The sequence below is a fragment of the Pipistrellus kuhlii genome, unplaced genomic scaffold, assembly GCF_014108245.1.
Source record: "Pipistrellus kuhlii isolate mPipKuh1 unplaced genomic scaffold, mPipKuh1.p scaffold_m20_p_1, whole genome shotgun sequence".
NCBI classification, from domain to species: domain Eukaryota; kingdom Metazoa; phylum Chordata; class Mammalia; order Chiroptera; family Vespertilionidae; genus Pipistrellus; species Pipistrellus kuhlii.
In genome coordinates this window covers 135,697,869-135,717,683 of record NW_023425404.1, presented here as the reverse complement: position 1 = coordinate 135,717,683, position 19,815 = coordinate 135,697,869, and the positions used below count along the sequence as shown (strand labels likewise).

The 19,815-nt window shown below is 38.7% G+C and overlaps 1 protein-coding gene across 4 annotated transcripts in view; it reads right to left on the bottom strand.

Moving 5' to 3' along the window:
- PPP3CA (protein phosphatase 3 catalytic subunit alpha) overlaps positions 1–19,815 on the bottom strand; it is a 291,565-nt gene that overhangs the window by 43,843 nt on the left and 227,907 nt on the right. For all 4 annotated transcript variants that reach the window (XM_036410486.2, XM_036410494.2, XM_036410503.2 and 1 more), the window contains 3 exons: positions 19,596–19,735; positions 10,816–10,893; positions 7,992–8,086 (listed from right to left, as the gene is read on the bottom strand). In XM_036410486.2, the coding sequence (XP_036266379.1) occupies positions 7,992–8,086; positions 10,816–10,893; positions 19,596–19,735 (313 nt within the window). The remainder of the gene's footprint in view (positions 1–7,991; positions 8,087–10,815; positions 10,894–19,595; positions 19,736–19,815) is intronic.

Genomic DNA, 19,815 nt, shown 5'->3' with positions numbered 1-19,815 from the left:
CAAAATCTGACTTCTAGCTCCTTTCCTTTTTTATTCCCACCATAAATGACTTCTACTTGCCTGATGAATTTCATTTTCAAAAGATGCATAGACTATCCTAGGTTTAATAATCATTATGTGTTAATTCTACCAATGTTCATCAGGCTAAACATAAAAATATTTGTTAAATAAATGAAGGAATTAATTATTTTGGTGGGGTGTTATCTTATTGTTTTATATTAGTAACAAAAGAACCATTTGGCCTATAATTGCTTAGCAAATATCAAATAAAAATGCTACTGTAATATATACTTAATTTTTTATTTTGAAATAAATGATCTGGGCAAACAGTTGCTAAATACCAATTAGGAAGATCTTTAGATTTGAGATAATGGCAGGAAAAAGTAGGAGTTGAGAAAATCATTGCCATTAGACAAAATATCTGGATTAATTTTATTCAATTTGTAAAGCAAGTAGCATTACATTTATGGTCTCTGGCTGTAAAGACACCAAAAATGCTTTAAAAATGTTTATGTCAATGCCCAAGGTTCTGTCCATGCTTAAGACAGGCCTCAGACTCCAAAGCAATGGCCCCTCGCTGTCAAGCCTGTGCACCTACAGGGCAGTCAGCTTCTTCACATGCTGTAGAGGGGGGCAGAGATTGCCTGGGCACTGATGCTGTTCCCGTCCAGAGGACTCCCCCCAGGCCCCTGCTCTGAACCCCTCTCCCTCTCCCACCCAGGACAGGATCTGATCTAGTAGGCTCTGCATTTGGCTCTGGAACCAGGAGGGTACCAGATATCTCTAGATTACTCCTGAGTTGTGAAATGAGTTCCTAGTAGGAAAGAACTGTGGTGCAGTTTGGAATGAGATTCTCAGGCCTGGCGATACCATACCATGCTGTGTGGATGGTGCCACCCAGCGCTGAGTGCGCCTGTTGGAAGTCAGCGGGTCTAAGGCAAGCTGGCTTCAGATATGCTGCATTCGCTCCTACATGTTTACATCATGACTGCCAATACATTTTTTACCTTAGTTCACCAAGACATAAATAATCATCTTTCTCTTTTTAAATGGTATCTTCTCAAAGCTTCTGACTACTTTTTGATTGGAAAATATTTGAGGATGCTGAAACTATCAACTTTTGGTAAGACTAAAATGTTTTTAATAAGTAATTCTATCATGTTGCCTAGTTTAAAAGTCTAAACCATCAAAAAATGCAATTTTTCCCTATCATTTAGGGGGAGGTTTGCATCTGAGAATTGCTTATATGCTGCCTCTTTTTTTCTTAACCTACCTTAATATTGATTTTTTTGTTGTTGTTGTCATTTTAATCTTTGGTCTTGGTTGCTAAATTATTTTGTTTGCCATTTGGATTTTCCGCTCAAATCCAAAATACATTTATTTAATAAATTTACTTAATTACTTAATTTTAGTGTCAGTAGCTTTTCCTAGAACTGAATTTTATACAACTGTACTGTACATTCTCTACATCTATCTCAAATATCCATTCACCCATCCGCTCACCTACCCTATGACAACTCCTCTAAACTACTGGAACCACACAGAACCTACCGTAATTTACTTGAAATACAGGTAAATCATAGAGAAAAAAATGGTTTAACTGTTTACATCAGGCTTAAAACAAATTTTCCCAGAGTTTCATTACAGTTTCCAGCTAAACTAAAGCTAAAATATGTAAAGCTGTGTGTGCACATTCGCCATTGTATCTCTGAAAGATTTTACTCTACCTTTGATTAAATATCACTTCTTCAGATAGCTTTTTTTTTTTTGTCCCCAAAGACTAATTTCTACCTTTATGTCATACCACTCCTTTCTGACTAAGTATTTTCTAAATATATTTAGATAATTCTTGGTGGAATTCTTTACTTAATGTCTAGCACACTACCAGATCATAAACAGCACTAGGAGAAAGACCCTGTTTGTGTATTTCGTATATCCAGCACCTAATAGTGCTTGGTATATATAATAGTAAGTTCTCAATAAAGGTGTATTGCACTGGTGAACAGATGAGGTTGAAAGTCACTTTTACAGGTGCTAAATTATCAAGACAGAGGAGGCTGGAAAGGAGCAAGAGGGGGAAAGACATGTTTTATTACTCTATTTTCTTTCTGTTTGGCATATTTGGGTAACTCTGAAGTAGCTTTTTCCTCAGTGCTACAGGTTTATAGGAAAAAATAATTCAAATGTGCAAATTGCTCTGCAGATGTTTAACTGCAATTTGGAAAGGACAGAGGATAGTAATTTAAAGTGAGATAAAGCTCTGTGAGTCAGTACCGATAGGGTACTTTTGGGCACTGCCTTGCTATCAATCCCCAAAAAGAAAATGCTTCAATCAATGCCTGCATTGACTGCCTGCTATGTAAAAGGCATGCTACTTGGCTGTACTATGTGTATCAAAAAGCCCTACTTCAAATGAATTCTAATCTTATCAGGGAGACATAGGAATGCTAACTCAAGGGAAAGCTAACTAGAAAATAAATGAAATAAGCACAAGGGCAAATGACTGGTTCTGCAGGCATTCAGGGGAGGACTGACCACAGTCTTCAGGGTGATACAGACTGAAATGGGTCTAGTCCATTTCCATGGGAGGAGCCAAGGGAAATAGTGTTCTAGATGGAAAAAAGGGTGGGGCGACGGTGTGGAAAGGGAAAGCCACAATTGTTCAGGGAAGTGAGCAGAAGAATTTGGCTAAAGCAAAAGGTTCATCCAGAGAACAACATAAAGGTAGCTCAATCGGGAAAGTGAAATGGTAATTAAAGCTGAGGAGGAGCCGAAAGCAGTTTGGCTCAGTGAAAGGTCCCAGGTTCAATTCCGGTCAAGGGCATGTACATTGGTTGCGGGCACATCCCCAGTAGGGGAGTGCAAGAGCAAGCTGGTCAATGTTTCTCTCTCATCGACGTTTCTAGCTCTCTATCTCCCTTCCTCTCTGTAAAAAAAATCCATAAAAATATATATTTAAAAAAAAAAAAAAAAAAGCTGAGGAGGCGGGATATGCTGCTAGGAGCTCCTGTGAAGTGGCATTGAAACAGTGACCTCATGGCTGGCTGTGGGCCCCAGGCAGTTGAAACGTGATGTACTTATCTTTCCATTTGGTTATAGAAAAAACATAGAAGTGGGGCAGAATTACAAAACCAACCACAGTTGGCCTGAACCAAGATGGTGCTGAATCTGACCTCTAGGAAACCCTAAAGCTCACTATACCCTGAACCTCACTATATCCCGAACCTTACTATCCCCTGATCCTCATTATAACACACTAGAGGCCCGGTGCACGGATTCATGCACTGGTGGGGTCCCTTGGCCTGGCTGTGGGGAATGGGCCCAAACCGGCTCTCCAACATCCCCTAGGGGTCCTGGATTGCGAAAGGGTGGTTCTTGGGTCGTACATGCTGGAATTGGGCTCCCTCCTCTCTGGTTCCAGGTGCATCACCTGAGAACGGCAGCTGTCAAGACACCTGAGCTCCACAGCTCATGTCAAGTGCTTACCCCCTGGTGGTCATTGCACATCATAACCGCTTTAGGCTTTTATATACAGACAGATTAGCATGCTAACTGACACATCCTCAGGTGCTTTACCAGATCTTACACAGACTATATAAGGAAAAGGAAAGGGTGGGATCCCAATTCTGGGAAGAGACAAGCCTCTTCTCTCCCCAAAACTAATATACATATCCCCCTCATTACCCTGTCCAGATAATAATCCCCTCCAGACTTCTCTACAAGAAGTTGATCTGTGAGTTTGACTCCTGCTTCTCCATCCTCTGGCCACTGAACACAGCCTGTGCTGCTGAACGCTTAGCTGAACTCTCCTGTTTGGCTTCAGGACACCAAACAGAGAAAGAAAGGACTGGGTCCCCACAAAGGGGTCCTGGACCGTCTAAATTGGTAACAATAGCAACGTAAAATATTTAGTGATGAAATCTTCCAACTGCACAGCATTTTTTTCTTATTTATAGAGATGTCACTGCATGCCAATCAAATCAGATGAGTTAGCTGTTTCATGGCAGAGCTGTGATTCACATTGACATACTCTGTCCAGCTGGCCTCCATAGGAGTAAGCAGGAGTGTCAGAGCGATGTATCAGGAGCAGGGAGGGGGTGAGAAGACATTTGCCTCCACGCAGATCAGGAAGGACAAGAACTGAGTGGATGAATGTGGTCCACACTAAGGGATGGGACTTCATAACTCTCTGAGAGCTGTCTTTAATGGACAAGAATGAACAACGAATCAGAACTATTGGGCATTGATACATAAAGCTGATCACACAGCAATGATCGGTTTTAAGATGATAGAATACACCCATTGTTCTTGTTCTTTCATGTTGCCAGAAAGCTTTTACTTAATTTACAGAAGCTTTAAAAATCAAATCATACTATAACTAGTAAGTCATAATTCTAGAAACTTGTATGATCATCTATTTTTAAGACTCTAATAATTAATTCAGAGTCTTTGCTGATCTCTCCATTGACTGTGTATTGAAGGTGTTTGCAACTCAGTTTTGTTGCAGTGTATTTTAAAACTTCTGTGAACATTTATTTGATTCAAATATAGTAATCCTCACTTCGGCAGGGAATAACTGCCTCCCACTTCCATATTCTGTACACAGTGTAAGCATGACAACTTTAAAGTGCTTCAGAAACTTTATTCTAAATCCTTTTGAAATTATGCTCACACTGAAAAATATATCTTTCTTCTTTTTATTAGTTCCTCCCCCCCCCCAGAAGAATCTTTTTCTTTTATGGAAAAGATCCCCCAAATGAAATGCTTCCATCTGCTTTCTCAGATATTATGACCTACCCCAGAGGCAAGAGGACACAATGAACAAACTATGGAACCTCAAAGCTAGCAATACACCAATGGTTACTGTATTTCTCGGTTCTTACCTTGTTAAATCAGAACCATAGGAGCAATGCACACAAACTGTATGTGGGGAAACTGCTATGGGACTCCTGCAAAACTGCGTCACCCAGCACAATGATGAAAGGAAAAGCTCCGAGTCTGTTCTCATGAAATAAAATCCCAACTTTCTTCTTATTCTTGTTTAACTGCTTAACTTTTTAGTTGTTTAAAACTTGTAAGGTTCTGGCTGGTGGGGCTTAGTTGGTTGGAACATCATTCTGTGCACTGAAGGTTGAGGGTCCATTCCCGGTCAGGGTACATGCCTGGGTTACAGATATGATGCCTGGCAGGGGCATGTATGGGAGGCAGCTGACCCATGTTTCTCTCTCTAAATTCAATAAACACATAGCTTCAGGTGAAGATTAAAAGGAGAAAAAAAACTTGTAAGTATAGTACATACTACGTAGTAATCAGTAGTAATCAGTCTCTGTCCAGAAAATTACTTACATGAGCACTCACTTCACTAGTTTCAAATCACATCTCTCCTTCTTTCTCTTTCATATGCCCCTCAGAAAGCTAGTCTTTCCACAGGATAATCAGCAGCCCGGAGGCAGCAGAAGACAGCAGCCAGGACCTGCCCCGTGGTCACAAGGTCTGGACCACCGGTAGGCTAAAGATAACATTTGGACCTAAGTTATGTTTTAGTTCCTGAGCCCTAAGGTGGAACCACCTCCTGGCTACGTTTTCATGCTTCTGGACTGACGGAAACGGGAAAAGACCTCAGAACTATCCTCAAAACCCAAAGAAATAATTTATGACCCTTTCCTCACCTCTGACCAATTACCTCCCAGCATGACACCGAACTTCCAACCCAAGGAGTATTGTGATTTTGTCCTCTGTAACCTACACTCCACTGGGGTCAGATCTCCAGGGCATTCACTTCCTGTTCCCGTGGATGGCACCATTCATCAGTCAAGTAGCCAATCCTTCTCCACTGCTACTCTCAGGGTCTAGTGTTTGGCTCTGCCAGCCTGGGATGGACAAACACTTCCTGCTTTTTTTTAACACAAGATCATAGTTTACCTTAAAGAAAGTCTTTTCTGACCATGCTAGAAAATTACCCATTGTAATCTGTCTCTCTTACTTTATACATAATATAAATATATACACACACACATATATATATATATATACATTAACCTTTCTGGAGGATATTTTCTCAATTGATTTTGAGAGTGGAAAGGAGGAAGGAAAGGAAAGAGGGAAGGGGGAAAGAGAGAGAAAAACACAGATGTGAGAGACTCACCCATTGGTTGCTTCCTACAAGCTCCCCAACCAGGACTGGGGATGGAACTGAAACCAAGGGTACATGAATCCAAGACCTTTTGGTCTTAGGGCTGATACTCTTATCCCCTGAGCAAACTGGCCAGGGCGTGTCTTATATGTTTATTCAATCACCTAAATGTCTTATGGTACTTTGTCAACTGGCTTATAAGTCCTTGGCATATTGAGAACATGTATGTTTTCTTATACTTTGCATGCTTCTGGCCACAGAATAGGAAAGGCAGCATCTTTTATAGGACCTAGGCAAACAGAAAGGGGGGACGACTGTCCTTTACCCCCACATTCATGGATGTGACAGAAACTGCACTGTGCCTACTGAGAATGGTACTCCCTGGCTCAGGGAGGGCCCACCTCAGTCTAAAGGGCGGCATAAGGATGGCATGGCTGCAGCTCACTCAGGCCATAGGTGTCACAGTCTGGGCAGTAGGGGAAGTGGGGGAATGTTCTGCGCTGAGTAGGACAAAGCAGAGGTATCTGGGGAGAGGGGAGGATCAGGGAGATAAGGGGCAGCACTGTCATTACAGGAGGTTTGCCTCTTGGAGCAGGATCCCTAACAGATCCTGAAGGTATGGGGGCCAGGGGCCAGCCTGGAGCAGGGAAGTTTTAAGCAGGAAATCAGGGCACAGGCGAAAAGGGAGGCCTACTTTCCACAGGGAATGTGGAATACAAGACAAAAACCAAGACAACCACCTATTCATAAGGTCTGAGGCCACAGAACAGGCGGTTCACTATCAAGGTGGCCAAGGCCCATCCCGGGCATCTGGACTCCAGCCTGTGACAAGAACATTTATCACAGCTCACTTAGGTGTGGGAATGGCTCCTACTCCCAGGAGTTCAGACTGCCTTTTCCTGCCTCTGCCTGGCTGTATCTCACCTGGCAAATATTATTTGATTGCTTTTGCTCTTTCCAGTCTCCATTTCTCTTAATCTCAGAAAGCCACCCTCTGACATGAACTACCCCAGACCAATGCCAACTAGAGTTAATGGCTTTTCCCATTTTATCACCCATTCTGCCACACCTATAATTCTTCTCATCATTTCTGAATAAAGAGATTACCTTGATGAAAGGAGATAATGTGTCCCCCGCTCCTCCTTTCTTCCCTGAAGTCAATAAACAGTGCCCTCTTGTTTCCTGGGCTCTTTCAGACACATGGGTGTGGAGTTTCAGAAAGGAAGTGCAGAATGTCAAGCCGGAACACCTGGGCCTGAGCCCAGTTCACCAATACCTAACTGAGTGACCCTGGGCTAGGCAATGAACCAGGGACTCACTGCTTAAGGAGCTGCAGGGCTGTTGACTTTTACTTTGAAATTTAATACAATTTTTAAAAATCTCAATGTATATTTACTTTCTGAGCATAGGTTCTGACTCATGGTAGGTTCCCAATACATGCAATCTGAATCTGAATTTCAAGCTATAGATTCTGTATGCTTATTTTTCGTGACTCTTTAAATGCACAACCACACGATTCTTATTTAAATCCACACCCTTCTTAAGGGACTGGATTTTGGATTTCTGCCAAGTATAATTTCTTCCAAAGTCTATAATCTCCAGAGTAGCTGACAACTCTGCTCTACATTAGGAGCTCCTGAAGAACAGTTAAAAAAATAACAGCACCTGGGTCCTATGTCTGACCCACTGAACCTTTACCTCTGGAGATCCTGTTAGAATTTAGACCAAACAATAAGTGAAAAAGGAAAGGGCAAAAGAGGTAATGATGCTTCACTAAACCCAAATCAAAATAAAAAAGCTTTAGAATTATTACACCTATTGTAATAATCAGCCATAAGAGGGATTCAGAACCACTTACCTTTGTTGTTGTATACATCTAAGTAGTTTGGTGCTGAGAAAATGGTAATAAGAGAAGGGAAGCCTGTTGTCTGGCTTTTCCTGTACATGCGATACCTAAAAACAAGGAGTGTAAGTTAGAGCACGTAGGAAAAAAAAACACTATAGTATCCAACTGTAAATATGTAAACACAAAATTAAAATCAGTTTTATCATTCAAAGAAAATTTGACTACATAACATTAAACAAACTTTTTTCTCTGAAGTTTGTTATACAACAACATCAATTCATTTCGGAGGTGAGACTAAAAGCATATACTCGGTTATAAAAGTTTGAAATAGGTTCTCCCTAAGTCCAGCAGACATAGTGGAGGGTGGAATTCAGTGAAAATCCAGTTCCATGTGTTCAATAGAAAATACAGGCTACTTTTTAATTCTCTACTTACCATGTTTTTCACAAGCCTGCCAATATATTTGACATAAAAAGGCTCAATAAGCAAAGCAATATTTAAATCTTTCCCACAAATAACCAGGCTGATTATTCTATTTATCTATAATATTCTGTTACAATTATGTTTCCCCTTTTTGCCCAGACTAAGTGATTTGTTTTTCAAAGAAAGTTTAATTAAATCTATGGGTTTTATGAATTGAAACTGTTTCTACTTTAGAATTTATTTATTATCAATCTTTTGTGGTGTCTGCAGGCCAAAGGCCATTGTTTCAGCAGGGTGATATTTAATCAATCAGTGATAAAAAAGAACATTTGCAAGGTCTTTGGAAATCAACCAACAATCCAGTATTGGTTTTATTCTTTTTTTGCTAAGACAAAATAGAACTCTAGTCTTCAAATAACCAAAATATACAGAAGACCGGCTCTTTCCCACCAATGTGAAAATATATTTCATAATTTCTATGCAACAGATTTCAGGAATATCAGTTTAGAAACATCCCCTATATAGCACATAACAAAATTTTATCATTTCTTGTGTATTGTGTGTCAGTTATTTCTAGCATGTCTAATTTAGCTGGGTTTTAGAAGGTGCCTCAAATAGTACCTTTTAGAACCAAAAATATTCGTTTGATGTGAATAGCCAAATGAATTTATCAGCTGAGATGGATTCCCCATGGTCAACGAAGGTCCCACATTTCATGAATAATAATATCCTAGTGGTCATTTGCTGACAGGATCTTCTCATGTATACTAGTTAGAACCTCAGATCAAACTCTTGGCTGATTTCGCTGTCTGACTCAATGACTGCAGAGAAACTCTGCTTTTGCCTTCACAAAGGACTGAGATCTGCCCTGTCCAATTAGAACTTTACAATTTGGATACCTCATTTACATAAAAATGACCTAATCAAGAACTTTGGCAGGAATTTTCCCTATAAAAGGAGACCTCCCCTTGGTCTCAGTGAGATAGAGTTTAGGTTGCTACCTAAATCTGTGTCTCTTGGGCTACAGCTACTATTGCTGAAATAAATGCTTATTAGTTTTTATCATAGTCTAAAATTACTTTTCGTTTACATTCTAGAAATATTTATTCTGCTATGGGATTGAGCTTTGTTGGGGAAGGGGAGTCAGAATGTGAAAGATAGTACCATTCTTAATCCTAGCACCTTAAGTTTATAAACTAGGGCTGGCCATGGCATCCAATAAAAACAAAGAAATGGGATGACACAATCTCAATTGCCCCAGTGAATCAATCAACTGCTCATTTTAAACAGAGTTGTTGATTTTAACTGATGCACTTAACATATTTTCAAATAAGCAGATGATTTTAGTGGGATTAAGTTAAGTGTGCCTCGCCTCAGTTGCACAGTAAGGACAGTCAGCTGAAAAAGCATGGAGACACTCCTGCCCTGAAAAGTGAAAAAAGATTTTTTGAGGATCTGATTGATTGGGTATAGCAACAGTTTACTTCAAACATCAGCAACAACAGCATGGAGCAGGGAATATTGCATCTGGTTATACCTATTGACTAAATGCTTTAAAAAAAAGCTAATTTTGAAAGGAACTTAGGACCTGCATTGATTCAAGGTCATAACAGACATGGTGTTACTTCAGAATGCAGGCATGTACATTCCCAGTATCAGCACACAGGTCATAAAAATCACTGCTCCTCCATTTCAGGAAATTCAGAACCTGAAGGGATGAGTGTAAGCATTTGAAGGCCAACGCTGCTTTTCAGTGAGTCCTACTTGGAAGGTACTGGACTTCCAATCCTACAATTAATTATCCTGTTTTTCCCTAGTGCACATTTAATACACCATCAAAGAGAACATCTGATATTTCTTAGTTTTCTAAACCCTTAAAATTGGTCTATATTTAAAAATTTATCAGATATTATATGGTATTTTCTGTTATAAACTGTATGATTTCCCCTACCATTTAAATGTTTCAGTTTTTGTCCATTAAAATTCTATGGGGACCAAAAGTGATTCTTTAAACAAGAGTGCAACATGCAACATCTGATAAATATTTATTTGCAATTCTCATTCACCTTGGCAACCAAGACTGGTGATTTACTTACTTCTCAGACAGTGGTAAGAGCAGGAGTTAAAATAAGAGGAAGTGCTCTTACAGTGTTTAAAAAAAAACAAAACAGCTGAAATTGTTACCTGTTCAAGCTAAAAATAGAAGAATTTTAAAGGGGACTTGACAATACACCTGCGGCCATTCATTCCCCGGGACCTTGCCATATCTGTGACATCAGAAGACAGTTTTAAGACTGAATTCCTTCAGGGACAGAGCCTGGCCGATGGAACAGCCACAGGCTGGGCACAGCGAGGGAGTTGTGATAAAGGGACGAGGAATGCATGCTTCCCATAAACCCCCAATAGTGCTCACCCTGCGTCCTGGGCTTCATGGGCTCGGAGGATAGATAACAAGTTATTGTGCTGTAAGAATTCACAAACAGCCGGGTAACTGCCAGAGACAAAAAGAAAAGAGAAGCATCTGTTAGGAAATCATCAAAGGGAACACATTTACCTGTAATGTCAGACCGATGTGATTTGATCCAGCATAACGAAACATACATCATTCATGAAACAAGCCTCCTGGCTCTCAAAGGACAGGTTTCCCCTGCGGCACAGAAAGCACCAGAGCTGTACATTTTACATAATGAGAAAGGGCTGGAGGTGCATGAATTGGAAGAAGAAGGACGGCTATTACATAACAACATCAGAAAAGTGCCCACTTGGAGAGAAAATCAATATGACAAAGTCTACCTTTACACAAAATATAACATGAGGATAGAATTTAAAATATAAGCCTCAATTTTCTCAAACACAGCCCTATTTGTATTTGGGTGTGTGTATGTGTGTGTGGTGGGGCGTGGCAGGGGAACTAAACATTCCACAGAGAAGACTGAGGGAGTGGAAAAAGGGGAAGTGTGGAAAGTGAAGCTATCAACTTAAGTATGGTTACATTAACTGACTACATCATTCAAGATCTAACCAGAATTATGGAATTCACAAGGTTTTAAAATGTGGACCTTGCATATGTTCAATAGAACTTGATCTTAAGTCTAATTCTTTATCTTGACATAATAAAATTATCAAAATTCAATCAAGATAATACTGCCTATTAAGAAAATCTCAAAGTGAAAGATGGGAAATTCATTCAAAATGCAATTCAAGTTTCAAATTAAACTTGAAAAACCTTTGCAATCACTTTGTCTCTGCTCTAAGAATTTTGAAAGAGATAAATGTATGCCATAAAAATGGTATTTCAAATCAAAGGACAGCAAGCCCATGCTTGTTTTAATATAAACAAAGTGCAGCTATCCACAAACTTGAACTACATATGCCATAGAAGACAATTCAGCAATCATAAAAACTCAATAAAATACATAAGGGTCGGCACCTAAGTAATTGCGGGTTTCACACATACTGTATATGGCTTCAGTTGAATTTTTAGGTTTGCAGACGTAGTACAAATGTAAAACACATTTTGTTATTTGATAGTTGGCTATTCAGCTGTTAATCAGTAAAAAAAGTTTTTTGATCTGTTTTGTAGTTTTCGTTTGGCGTTCGTTGATTGCTGAATTGTAGACAGAGGTTGTTTATTTAGGTTTCTCACTTTTTGCCCTTGGGAAAATGGCTTGGCTGCTCTTTATTTTACTCCTTTCCTTTTGGAAGAACTTACATTATTAGTCTTATGAAAACAGAATTTTAATATGTCTTCTTCATGCTTTGTTTCCTTTATGTGTTTAAGCTAAGTTTTCTTCCATGGAAATATATATCTGATTTCTAATGAAAATCTGAAGAAAATTAAATCAATCCAGCAGCATACTCGTAGGTTAATGGCATTAAGTAAGGACACACTCATTCTTTCTTAGAGAAAAAAGTAAATTTAAGAAAATCTTTAGAAATTTAAAAGCACAAGCAAGCAAAACTCAAACTTTCTAAGAAAGTACTTGGTTATCAACTAGATTCTCATTATTGGTAAGCTACCTACCTAGGATACATTATTGTTTTTAATATTTTTATGGAGGAAAACTTTATAATATTTTCTAATCAAAATGATGAAAACCAAAGTGTTCAAGATGGAAAGCATTTGAAAAAGATATTGCCCTGGTGGTGGCTCAGTTAGTTGGAACATCTTGTATGCCAAAAAGTTGTGGTTCAATTCATGGTTAGGGCATATATCTAGGTTTGAACCCCAGTCAGAGTATGTACAGGAGGCAACTGATTGATGATTCTCTCTCTAAACAGAAAAATAATAAAAAAACAGTGTACATATCCTGGGTAAGGATTTTTTAAAAAGAAGAATGATAGAAAAAACAGAATTACAACACCTTACCACCATAGAGAGAGTTGGAAATTACTTATTCACCAACAATTTACCAAAATCTCACTGGTGAGTCTGTTCCCTTTGTTAGAAGACTGTATTTTGGCCGGGAATGGGCATATTATAAGTGTAAGGTGTGGTTTCTGTCTTGATGACATTTGTAATCTAGGTAGGAAGGTAAAATATTTTTTAAAACTAAAAAAAAAACTGTTTCTGAATAGAACACATTTAAGATAAAATAGTACAAATTTTGAGACTCAATATAGCAAGAAAAGAAAGCACAGGGGTCTGAGGAAATCTTTATGAAAACTACCTAACTCATAGCAGATCTTTTTTTTTTTTTTTCTCCTCCCTGCCTCTTCTTTGCATTGATAAGGTGAAGCATCCATGTTCTGTGCCCACCAAAGAGAAAGAGCCCCTCTTCCTCCAGACTGACCAGCCCAAGTCTGGCTCCACAGCCTTCTGAGCTGAGGACCGGATGGATCGCAGCCCCACTCACACCCCTCCATGGGCACCTTTGTCAGGCCAATCTGTCTGAGGTGACTCCGGGATGATTTTCTTCAACCCAGTGGCCTAGAGATGTCTGACACCAGCCCAGCTGCAAGGATTGGTGAAGATTGGTGGTGCTTTTGGGCTCTTGATGTTCATTTACCAGCATCCATGCTGTGTTTGGGAAGAAGTTATCTTCTCTAAAACTGTTTTTTAATTGGATCATGATGATTCATCCAGCATTAGAGAATGCATCTTCTCTGAGAAAAAGGAAGGTGAAAATTTCCATGGAATAGTGGAGATCCTTAGATTTGGGTTCTTATTCCTATTTCATGTATAAACTTTGAAAAGTTGTTTAATTGTGTTGTTTAACCTCATACAAACAAATCATCTCATCTATAAAAACACAGACAGTATCACTTTATTTCATAGACACCGGATAAAGATGAAATGAGTTTGCAATACATACATTTCCTAGGCCAGTGCCTGATGCATCGAAGAAGACTTTTTACAACTCCTAAGTTTCTCCCCACCACCAGGGTGTGGAAGGAAGAATCAACACAGAATGGTAGTTGGCAACCCTGGACTCTACCAGTAGATGTTATATTTATGAGTTGCAACTTATGTTAGATCTTAACGGAAATGATGTACAGAGATTAGTAGATAGGAAGTGGTTAGAATGCCAGCAAGAGAAGAAGGGGGACAGGAAGCGGACTGAGCATGAACAAAGAGGAAGAACGTAGAGAGACAAATGTGAAATATGGTAGACAAAATGACTCAGCACTAGATGAAATAGCTATTATTACATGCATTCCATTTATACTCTTATTTTTGTTTCTGGTAATATGAAATTATATTTTAGACTTTGATTTCAACCCCCAAGATTTTGAGCTCTTTAACCATGATATAGACAGCAGACACTATTTTAATGCTTTTTTATGCTTTTATGTCCTTACATACTTTTCCCGAGAGCTTTTTCCTTCTTGAGTGACATACTCTCCTGCCAAGCCTTAGCTATATTATTAGTTGTGAACCCTTCCCTTCAAACCTACCTTACCCTGAAGAGTACAAAACTGAGGCAGCCACCATGTTTCCATCACCTGCCATGTAAATTATTGCATACATCTGCCCTCCAGCAGCAGTGAATGTCTTAAAAGACCCACCGTTTTGTTTCCATACCCTAAATGCTTAGCAGCCATTTGCCCGCTCACTGGAGCTCACAGTTAATTTCTGGAGTTGCCTCAACAGAAGCAATTAAGCAGGTGAGAGAAGCAGTTTATTTCCCTCATTGGTTCCAGCAAAGCTGCCACCTTCACCCTCTGACGTCCAGCACAGCAGGACAGAGGACTCTGCCTGACTGTCCGGCTCCTCCTCCACCTCCGAGGCCTGGCAATGGGGATTCAGCCCTGGGGGTTCCAGCGTTGCCCAGATACTGTTAGGCTGATGTTTTCCTAGGACTTGTTCTGTTATTTGCTTTGCCCCAGGGTTCTCCAACTAATTTCATTTTATCCGCCAGGGATCCAGTCAGGAAAGGCTCCGATGTTTCCTGCCAGAGCTGCACCAGGGCCTGAGTCCTCACTTGCACCTGGCTGCCAGCTGCCTCAGGAGCAGTGAGCACTTTTTATTTAAGGCAAACTATTTATTGCAGTGCAATATCTATACAGAAAACTGCACAAAGTGGATGATTACAAACTGGCGGCCTTTCCAAAGTGAAAAAATCTTTGCAACTAGCACTCAGATCAAGACGCAGAAAGTTTCCTAAACCCAGCAACTTTCTGTATCTCCTCTGAGTCACTATCACCTCCTCACTGAGGGTAACCACCATGCTGGCTTTTAACAGTATATGGCGTACCTTCTCCAACCTGGAACTCTTATTTCAATGGGATCATCTAGGCTGTACTCTGTAGTATCTGCCTTTATCCACGCATCATTATACTTGTGACATGCATACATGTTGTTATGTGATGCTTTAACTCATCTTCATTTGCTGTATTTAGTTATTTAAATATGCTATAACTTATTATTCATTCTATTAAGTGGGCATTTGGGTTGTTTTCATTTTTTGGCTATTAAAGTATTGCTGCTATGAACAATCAGGTATTGGTACACATATGCATACAATTCCAGCAGATAATAAAATAGGAGTGGAATAGGTTAGTTATATGAATATTCTACCTTAGTGTATACTAAACCTGCTAACTGTAACTTGGGATTAGAGACCATTCAGGTGGGCATCCTTCTAGAATTCATAGTATTATTGCCCTCAAATTTTCATAAATACCAATTCCTTTGCTTGCAAGAACCTAACCTTCCCTAGTATCTCTGGTTGGATATGTTCTATTTAACCTATAAAATTTACATTTAATATCACTCCTACCATGATCAATCCTTTAAACTCTAATCCATACCTGTTTGGGTTAGGTAACCTGTTTTTTTTTTGTGTGTGTTTGTGTGTGTGTGTGTGTGTGTGCGCGCGCGCGATGACCTCCACATTTATCACAGCACTAACTCATCTTGCATTTTACTTGTCAATTTCTGCTTATTGATCTCTGGCACTAGACTGTATTCCCTTGAAGGTAGAGATTCTCAGTATTTACAAAATCTCACAGAATGAAAAAAAAAAAAAAAAAAAAATATATATATATATATATATATATAGTGTGTGTGTGTGTGTGTGTGTGTGCGTGCGCGTGCGTGCGCGCTGATGTAATGACTGTCAAATGATTGAATGAAGGAACGAATTCTCAGAAGATACCCATGAATTGAACAGTATGAATTGAGGGGAAGGGGATGAAGGACTTGTACAATCAGGTATGATTTCATCAGACTAAAATTGAAGGATTTGAAATTAGAGTGGGAGGAAGGGAAGGCAAGATGGTCCAGATTCCTATAAATAAGGAATATTATAAAAAGGGTCAATAAGATGTGTTGCTTGGTGGTGATTTCAATACAAGAAGAGAGGAAAATATATTCGCTAACCTGCATGACTGTTAGGATGCACTGTTAACAGAAACAAAAGACAGGAGGATTCTCTAGTGGGGCTTACGCAAGTGGGAAAGTAAATAATAAGCTTTTCCAGGTAAGGTAAATTTAAGTAAAGGTGACAATGGAACATCTTAAATTTAAAAAAATTGCAACAGACAACTAGAAATGGAGCAGTCGAGCTCAGAAAAAAATAAAGAGATGAAGGGGCTAGATGTAGATCTTGTAGTCAAGCTACAGAGGTTACAGTGAAGCTAAGGGAACAGGTGAGGTTCCTGAAAAAATGTGAAGAAAACAATGTCAAAAGCAGGAGGAATACCAAGAAAGAGGCAGCAGAAGAGGCAAGGACCAGGATTTAAGGGAGAGCCAAGATTTGTGGAAAAGGAGGAGCCAGAGCATTTCAAGGTGGAGGGTTGATAGGTGTCAGTTGCAGAAGAGAAGTTAAAGGCTGATGAACAGACTAGTAGTTGAGTTAACTGTACTTGGCAACTTCAAAAACACTTTTAAAACAACTGTTACATTCTTCTTCAAATCTTAGAACTTTAGATGTCTGATGTAACTCACTTCTTTTAAAGGCAGCTAAACCTACAGCACAGAGCTTATGTGATTCATCCAAGGCAGACATACAAACTGACAACCCGAGATTCTAATCCAGCCAACAGTTTTGTTTGGACTACATGAAAATGAAATTTTACTTCCAATTTGTCACGATCCTCATTAATCTTTACAGTGGAACACTTGGCCTGCTTCAAGTGTCTCAGTTAACTGCCTCACAATTTTAGGCATTAGCATATGCAATCTTGGGTCTAAGGCTATAAAGATAATAGTAACACTTAAGCAAAAATAGTGTTTTTATAGGTTCTTTTCTCTCTGTCTATTTTCTATAACTCAACAGCATTAAAATAATTCTACTGATGCATTTTTATGTATAATTTCCTTTTATTTAAATCATTGCCCAAGCAATGTGCAGCTCATAAGTAGGGTGGGATGGAAAATTAAACATGCAAATTTAATATAAACATGTGAACAATAACTGGGAGTTGTGAATCTAGATCAGTGCCAATCACTCAGAAAGGTAATTGTCACCAAGTTTCTCCACCGATTTTTCTGTTAATCCTCACATGAGGATATTTTTCCATTGGTTTTTTCAGAGTGAATGGAATACAAAGAAATATCCTTGAGCGAGAGACTCATCGATTAGTTGCCTTCACACACTCCCCAAGGTACATGCCCTGCAACCTTGACTGGAATTGAACCGGGGATGCTTCAGTCCATAGGCCAATGCTCTTTCCACTGAGCCAAACCAGCTAGGGTTCTACTATTTTTTTGTTGTTGTTGTTCCCTTTGTCCCTCTAGGTCAGCTTTATAAACCAAGACTACAAAGAATGTCTTGGCACCTTCATGATGGAACTGAAATCAAAAGGATCAACAAGCTCTAGGAGAATGAGCCATTTTTCTCTTTCTTAGATAAAACATAACCCAGATGGCTATACCATTAGTCAGTCTATAGGCTGTGAATTTAGATATTCAGTGTTTGTTATGGCTAAAGACCTATTAACAACCTCTAATGAGAGGAGTTAAATAATCATTTTGTTGAGAACAAAAGTGTGAAAACATGCATAATCCTCTCTCTAGTTGATAGCCTTTCTCTGATGTAAACACATCTGTGTCTGTATTCACAAAATAAAAACACCAGAACTTATGTAAATTCAGTACAAGACTTTATATTTAGAGTATGGTTTATTTTAAAAGCTGACTCAGAAAGCTAATAAAAGAGGTCATATTTGAATTAAAGAATGATTACTGCAATATGGCTTAATATCAAAATTAAGAGGCTTAGATTTTGTTTGACATTATATTACTGAAGCACAATTCTATGGTATCCAACAGGTAATTTAAATCCCCACTGGTATACTCAGGGATTCAACACTAGATGTGAAAAATTGAACACTTGGCTTCATATATTCCTCCAATATTTAAATTTTCACTAAAAAGCTTGAACATCTTTACTAAAAGATCACTCCCAAATTAACTACTGTAATTACTGAAAAGAAACCTTAAGCTTCTTAGAAATTCTACACCACACTTCTTCATTTCAGCCAAAATAGACTCATTTGACTCGGATGTTCAAATTCCCAAAACAAATAAACGAATTGTAAACTTTCTGGTAAATATGCTTGGAACAAACCTCTTTATTAATATTCCTATCAAAACTATTCTTTGATTAATGCTTTACAGTGTACAAGACTTTCTGCTCATAAACTTCAATTTCCCAATCATATCAAAAGAAAACAATTTCTTCCCCATAAGGAAAACCTAGTATGGAACAACATGTCCTGCCATGGAATAAACGCTGATCAATGTTATGCAGAAAGATATCTGCTTACTCTAGAGACAGGTGGTATGTGGCCCCAAACCCATAACAGAATGCTCTCAGCCTTGCCATTTGCCGAGCTGCCAGTGTTGGAATTGAGCATAAACTTCAGTGAACATCAGTTTGTTTTTTAAGGATTTTTAAAAAGACTATGTATTCTAGAACTTAAAATTCTCAATTCCATGATCTCTTTCTCCCTTTCAAATGAACTGTATGTCTGATAATAAGGGAACCTACAGAAATGGAGGGTAATCAAATGCAGTAGGCTGAAATTGACATGAGATGTCAGGAAAATCGTGGAGATATGTAAAAACGCAACTGTGTTGTTTTCTTCTCTGAAATGTTATGGAATGGGCAAATTCCCATACACTGGCAAATATAAAAATGTAAAAATTACTATAAAATTTTTCAGTGTGACTCGTCTACGTGCTAACAATAAATTTACATATGGCATGAAATACTAAGTTGCTGCTAATGTTAATTTAGCCAAGAACTCTGATAAAGTAAAGAATAACTCCAATATAATTTAATTAAGCAATTTAAACATTTTTTTTCTGATTTAACTTTTGAAAACTGATTATAAAATTTTAAAAGTATTACATAATTGAGTGAAAGAGTAAATGCTGGCATTGGATATTTTTCTAGTTTTTGAAACAAATTTTCTACTACTAGTTAAGTCCTAGTTACTGTCTTCTTCAGCTAATTTGCCACCCTGATATCACATGCCTCTTTATGCCTTTTCTATTCTTTACAGATATTATTATATCTATATAACTTATGTAGATATATTTCATTTCTTATCTATTTATTTATATCTTTATTTTGTTAGTGCTAAATACTCATTTGAACCAGGCTTTCAAAGTGATCCTTTCATTTATAGTTGTTTCCTAGAGAACATATGTAAACATCCTAAATAAATCACAGGCGTGGACTGATACATAACAAATGTGTGAAGGGCATGTGCTCTGGCAGGTAGGCGTGGCATTCTCACCTGTAGAAGTATGAACACCCCCTGACTGTGTTGTGAGTGAAATGTTCCTGAGTCTTCTCATTGCCGAAGTCCTCCAGGGGGTCTGACCACAGGATGTCGCACATAGGTCCATAAGCAGGTGGTTCTTTGAATCGGTCTAACTAAGAAAAATAGAAGACAGAGAGCAAAATACTAATCTTTGGAAACTGGGAATTCAGCAAGTAAAAGAGACCAGAAATTT